Raw genomic sequence first — 6,212 nt, 5'->3', positions numbered from 1 at the left:
ACCAAAGTTGGGCGGATGCAGGATTTGGCAGGGGCTGCATGAGAGTCCACCATCACCTCAACCCCAACATGGTTGATTCTGAGTTGTTGACCTCTCTCGGTGCCCGGAAATTGCACTCTCATACTTTAAAAATCATACCGGTACTATGTTCATAATGATGAAAATAATATATCAACAATACAATACAACAATTATTTTTCTTAATACAATTTAAGGGGTGCGCTCTCACCATATGCACCCCCTCCCCGCCTCGCCCCAGCATAGAAAATAAAAGTTAAAAACATTGTCTGTGATCTATTTACTTTACCAACTTCGAAGACGCGAGCCCACCTCAAGCTGGCCGGAAAGACATTCTTATATAGTAAAACTCATCATCATAACATCACCATGATCTTTTACCAGCGATTTTCGGCTATCATAGAGATCTAATTAATCTGTATTGTACCATAGGAAATAGAACTTCATTGACTACAGTATTGTAATATGCGCTTAATAAATATACAGCCATTATCCATTTTTTGTCTTTCATGTATTTACTTCGTGTGCCGAAAATACTAGGCTATACCTTTTCTCTTAAATTATAACAAAAGCATGCGTATTATAGGTATAGTAATTCAGACGTTAAAGTACTCAGGCTGAAGCGTGGGGGTCTAACCCCCTTAAAATGGGGGACGTGTCCCCCGCCTTTCTCCCCTCCCCCTCCCATGCGCCCATCATGTGAACGTTATATCAATACTGTCCTTTAGACACTTTGAAAACATGATTTTTTTAAACAGTAGGCCTATTCGGAAAATACTCCCCCCCCCTCCACCCCTGGAATCTACGTGGCTGGTATTATGTCTTCTGTGACTGTCCAGATTATCAAATTTTCTTTGAAAAAAACCCGTTGTATGCCCATATAAAGATGTGCCTATAATTATGATATGATGTAATCATGACCGGTCATTCATGTCACATGTATTTGTCAAATAAAATCAGATATTCTAGACAGAGTTTTGAGAAATCAAAGATACTAGAAACACATGAAAAAGTATGTACGCACGCGTAGCGTACGCTAGGAAAAACCCATCGCGTCATAGCGCGAATGTCTGATGAGGCTGTTCATTTTAAATGCTACCCTCCCCTTCACGGACACATATTTTGGAATTGATATTGGAAAAAATTTATCACTAGGGCCTAGGAAATTGCTAAATGATAAATGATAGGACAGTCTTTGTTTCGTAGGGTTTAACATTTTCCAGTTCGACACGTTGAAAGATATAGCAATAAAATAACAAAGAACTAACATAGGTTAGGGAGGATCGACGGAAACTACATTGGCACAACAGCCAGTTTTTCCGCAACAACTGCGAGTTTCCGCTTGAAAAAGTTGCGCTGCCATCAACCATCCCAAACAAAACTTTTTTTTGGAGCTGAAGTTGCAGAAGACTTCGTGTGCATTGATCAACTATTTGCAATAAAATAATGGTTAATCACCTGCAACAGGTAACTTGATTAACTTTTCTTTTGTGAATGATCTAATAATGGACACTTGTTACACAATTTCAACCCAGATCGATTGTGGAACGACTGCCTGCCTGCTTGCTTACTTGCTGTGTATACTTTACTTTTGGATCGGGCTCATGTCGATGATGATCCTGGCAGGAGGCATAAGATATTAAAGCCTATTATTATTTACTTTATTATCATTTTACATTTTAATTAGGCCTAGGCCGTAGGCTAGGCTAGCGCATTTCTGTTAAATTACGAAGTTTCAGTTGGATAAGCTACGCTACAGAATGAATATTACCTTTCCTACGCTAAAACTGCCTGCTCCTCAGTGGCGTAACGATTGGGCTGGCTTTTGTCATCGTATTCTATATTTTTTAAATGGGTCCTTTTTAGGGAGTTTGCCATCGTATTATATCTAGTGGGCCTAGGCGTAATGTTTTTAACGATGAAATAAATGCGTTGGTGACGGTAAGAATGATATCGGCGGTTGTTCCAAGAATTTGATGGGGCAAGGAGGGACAATTTTTTTTTTTTTTTTGTTGGGGTGAGGGCGGTTCAGAGGTCCTAGGTGCTCATTGATAAATTATTGAAAATTTTTTTAAATGGGGAAAACATAAAAAAATTGCATTCAAATTTGATTTGGTCTAGGACGTTGATGGACCTGTCTCTTATACACATCTAGATGTGTATAAGAGACAGATACAATACAACAATTATTTTTCTTAATACAAATTAAGGGGTTGCAATAGCACCATTGCGGACAATTTTTTTTTTTTTTGTTGGGGTGAGGGCGGTTCAGAGGTCCTAGGTGCTCATTGATAAATTATTGAAAATTTTTTTAAATGGGGAAAACATAAAAAAATTGCATTCAAATTTGATTTGGTCTAGGACGTTGATGGACCCCAATAATCTGGAAAAATTCCTCCCTCGGCCACCCCCCTCCCCTATATTTCAAATTCCTGGATACGCCACTGCCATAGTATAGCCCTAAACATAACATTCCTTACCTCAGCCCCCAATTTTTGCATTTCCACAGAAACAGGAGGCTGGACAAGGACTTGGAGGCCGATGCAACTTCTTCACCCCATGGTCATGTGGCAACCAAGACGAATTAAGCCTAGGCGGAGGTGGTGACTTGATGAATAGTCCTACGAAAGCCAGTTCTTTTGATCAATTTGGTGTTTTGGATGATCTTGTAACACAAATTATTGATGAAGGAACAGCTGCCCATCCAAGTGAAGAGGCATCAACCACAAAAGAATTCCGAAATCCCAGCAGTGATGCTGCATTCTCCAAACAGTATGCTGTGAAGTGTTGACAAACTGTTGTTGTTGTGTTCATATTGTCAACTAGGGGCCTGATTTATAATATATAAATTAGCATTACATAAAATTTCACACTATTTGAGCAATAAAGTTACAGTAAAACCCCTCATTTTTGACACCCCTATTCAGGGGACACCCCTATTAAGGGGACACTTTTCCATGAAACAATGGGCAATATCTTTTAACACTATACCCCTATTAAGGGGACAGGGACATTCTCTGAATGTGCCAAATGGTCAAATAACCCCTTTTAACAGGACACTTAATTTTTTTTAACATTGTATCACAACAACTACAGCAGTCTCAAAGTAAGAAAAATTCATTCAACTACATATTTTAACACCTTTTGAGCAAAAAATTACATTTGGCACTGTGATGATTCCAAGGGGAGGTGGTCATAGTCCCACCAGGGATTAATCTTCTCATGGGTCTCAACACGTTTTGTCAGTTGTGATGTAGGCCTATCCTAATTAATAAATTAGAAAGATATAAACTATAATAACTTCCCTTTTTTATGTTAACATATCTACCAGGTTTCAGCCATCTGAGAACCCTAATTGGTCAAGTGGTGGACATAGCTTACTAAAATCTGACACATTGGCTATCTCTGTCCCTCCTGGACTTGAAAAGGCAAACACCTTTTCCCATTTTCAAGACCAGTATGATCAACAAACCAGATATGCTCAAGGTCCAGGTAGTTGTATATGGTTTTGTTTATTCATTAAGTACAAAAAACAATAATATTTTCAGGGTGTACCACAAGCACTGATGTACAGTATTTGAGGTGCCTGTAATGTGTAATTTAAAGTATATCAATTTAATATAATGGAAATTCTGGAGAAATTAAGTACTTAATAATATTATTATTAATAATATCATATTATTATTATAATTTAGTACTGTGCCATCATCATTTATCGTCATTATTGTTTTTAATTATTAATGTATTCAAATATATCTGCTTTTTCTTAGGTTCAGCTCAAGGTGTCATCCAAAATCAGTATTTGAAATCCACTGATTCTGTGTCTCAGCAAGATGCTATAAACAAGTTGAAAGAGCTGAATATTATCAGTGATATCAATATTGAAAACAGCATTTTGTACTCAGTTTATGGTGAACCTATTGAAGAGTCACCAGTATCCACCAGTCTAACCTCAGTTGAATCACTAAATAAGTCTGACTTGGCAAATGAACAATTTGCTGTAAACCCATCCAATCAAGGAATTGGCTTTTCACAGCCCAGAGTTGATCAGAGGGGTTTTAGTGTGAACTCTCCCTTTGAGTTCTCTTCGTCAGCCTCCAATTCCCCTAATCCTTATGATTCATCATCATTCCCAGTCCCAGGTACCAGCCCTGCCTTTCTACCACAGACCTTCCAAACTATAAGTAGCTCTGATAATGATCACATGTACGGTAGTAATAACTCCAGGTTTGACCAGCTTTATCATGCACAAGTCACATCAAATGAAAGACTGCCTGACAGACAAGACAGGGACAGAATGCCTACTCCATACTTTAAACGTTATCAAGATAACTTTCAAAGCATTCAGCAGAGGTTTAAATGTGATCAGCAATCATTAGAGGAACACTCTAGTGTTCCTTTGTCAAGCTACCAAGCCATCTTTGAGAAACAAGGAAGAACTGCTCAGCACCAATACCATGAACAGTTGCTACATCATCCAAAGTTTCATCCAAATTCTTTTATGCCAAAACACAGAAATGGACATTCTACTCACTTTCAAGACTTAGATGGGATTCAAGGTAAATCTGAAAAGCCATTCCAACAAGAACTGTACCAATATCACAACCATCATATCAACAACACAGTTTTGCATCAGTCAAATGCTCAACTGTTTTCGCGTGATATTCACCGTACCATGCAGTCTCCATTGCATTTTGCAGGACAGTATAATATTCACCCAATGTTGAGAAAACCCAGTGCATCAACTGAACTTCATGTCCAGTTGGAAGGAGCCTATGAACAATTTAGATTGATGGAAAAGGAAAGGAAAAAAGTAAGTGTAAACTAAATAGTATTTTAACTTTCTGTCTCTTATTAGACGCATTCAGTAAAACTGGCCTATGAAAATTTAGCATTGTCCAATACCAGGTTGACTCCATGTTTATGATAGTAACAGTGCTGTTCCCTTTATAGTACATGTATAGGAACCAACTACATTCCTTACTTTGTATGTTAATCTACTTGTCCTCATGTGTTTTTTCAGGAGCTATGTAGTTATTGTTAAATATACAGTACTGTAAATTGGTGTACAAAATATATTTTTAGGTAATTATTATTTAAATTTTAGTTGTTTTTTATGTTAATTATTTATACCAATTTTATTTATATTTATTTTTTCATTTTGCCTGGAGACAATGTAGTTAGATTTTATTGTAATCATTTTAGAAATGCCACTAATATATTGATGCTCTATTCATCAGTTAAATGATGATGAGTGTTTTAAAGCCCCATTCCTGGCAAATTGTCACTAAAAAAAGGATTAAAAAAAATAAAACTCATATGCATTACTCTAATTATTATAAATCATGGAAAAATAGTGGCATAAATTTTAGTTTTATGCGAAATGAGAAAAAAGAGAAATAAAGACTATTTCTCGTGGATTTTTCAACGACTTCTTCGTTACTTAGCAAATTCAGAGGTTGTAGATCACATTCGCTTGAATGCTCTCGCTTTTCTGTGTACTTTATACGGTCGATAAAGTGCGCCCTCTCTAGTGAGATTAGATTTTGCATCCACGCACTGGTCGATCGAATAGGTCTGAGATATGTTTGTTTGTCAAAATCTCAGTCAGAACTCTTTTAACAAATTTAAAATAATTCCAAAGAAATATATTTCACAAGTGTTAACACCAGCAACAGAAAATATCCTATTGGCTGATTTTTGACTGAATGTCTGATAACAGTACCTAAATCAAGGTAAGGCTAGGCTAGACTAATGTTTCCAGCACCACTATATTCCTTCGCAGACCTATCGCAAAATCAAAAATAAAAAAATCAAATTTCAGTCTTATTTTACATTTTTTCATGTTTTAGGAATGTCTAAATTCAGTTAAACTAGCAATTACATATTATATGTACAAATCTTTATAACATATATAAAAATCAGATTTTTCTTAACAACTGAAATTTGTGGGGAATGGGGCTTTAATGTGTCCTGTCTTATTAAATGAATGTTCTTTTTTCTTCATTTACTACAGACTGAAGCTGACCTTGTTGTTATGAATCCTGGGAGACGCATGAGTAGTTCTAATACTATTCCTATTCCAAAGTTACTTGCCAACCCTTCTAAAGTTGATAGACTTATTGTAGATATGATACGAGAACACAACAAGGTAGTTTCTCTAGTTTGGTCTTCTATATTGCTATATATTATAT

The 6,212-nt window shown here is 36.5% G+C and overlaps 1 protein-coding gene across 1 annotated transcript in view; it reads left to right on the top strand.

The window, feature by feature from the left end:
• Window positions 1-1,348: 1,348 nt before the first annotated feature.
• The window catches only part of LOC117100788 (meiosis-specific coiled-coil domain-containing protein MEIOC-like), a 5,602-nt gene continuing 738 nt past the window's right edge, over window positions 1,349-6,212 (top strand). Inside the window, exons 1-6 of the mRNA XM_033240606.1 lie at window positions 1,349-1,485; window positions 2,528-2,790; window positions 3,350-3,510; window positions 3,789-4,577; window positions 4,719-4,831; window positions 6,035-6,169. Coding sequence (XP_033096497.1) covers window positions 1,465-1,485; window positions 2,528-2,790; window positions 3,350-3,510; window positions 3,789-4,577; window positions 4,719-4,831; window positions 6,035-6,169 — 1,482 coding nt within the window. The 5' untranslated portion in view covers window positions 1,349-1,464. The remainder of the gene's footprint in view (window positions 1,486-2,527; window positions 2,791-3,349; window positions 3,511-3,788; window positions 4,578-4,718; window positions 4,832-6,034; window positions 6,170-6,212) is intronic.

This window comes from Anneissia japonica, unplaced genomic scaffold (genome assembly GCF_011630105.1).
Source record: "Anneissia japonica isolate Jap-2015-1 unplaced genomic scaffold, ASM1163010v1 scaffold670_len1213532_cov191, whole genome shotgun sequence".
Classification (NCBI taxonomy): Eukaryota; Metazoa; Echinodermata; class Crinoidea; order Comatulida; family Comatulidae; genus Anneissia; species Anneissia japonica.
Note: the sequence above shows the minus strand (reverse complement) of the source record. Positions and strands in the feature narration are given on the sequence as shown.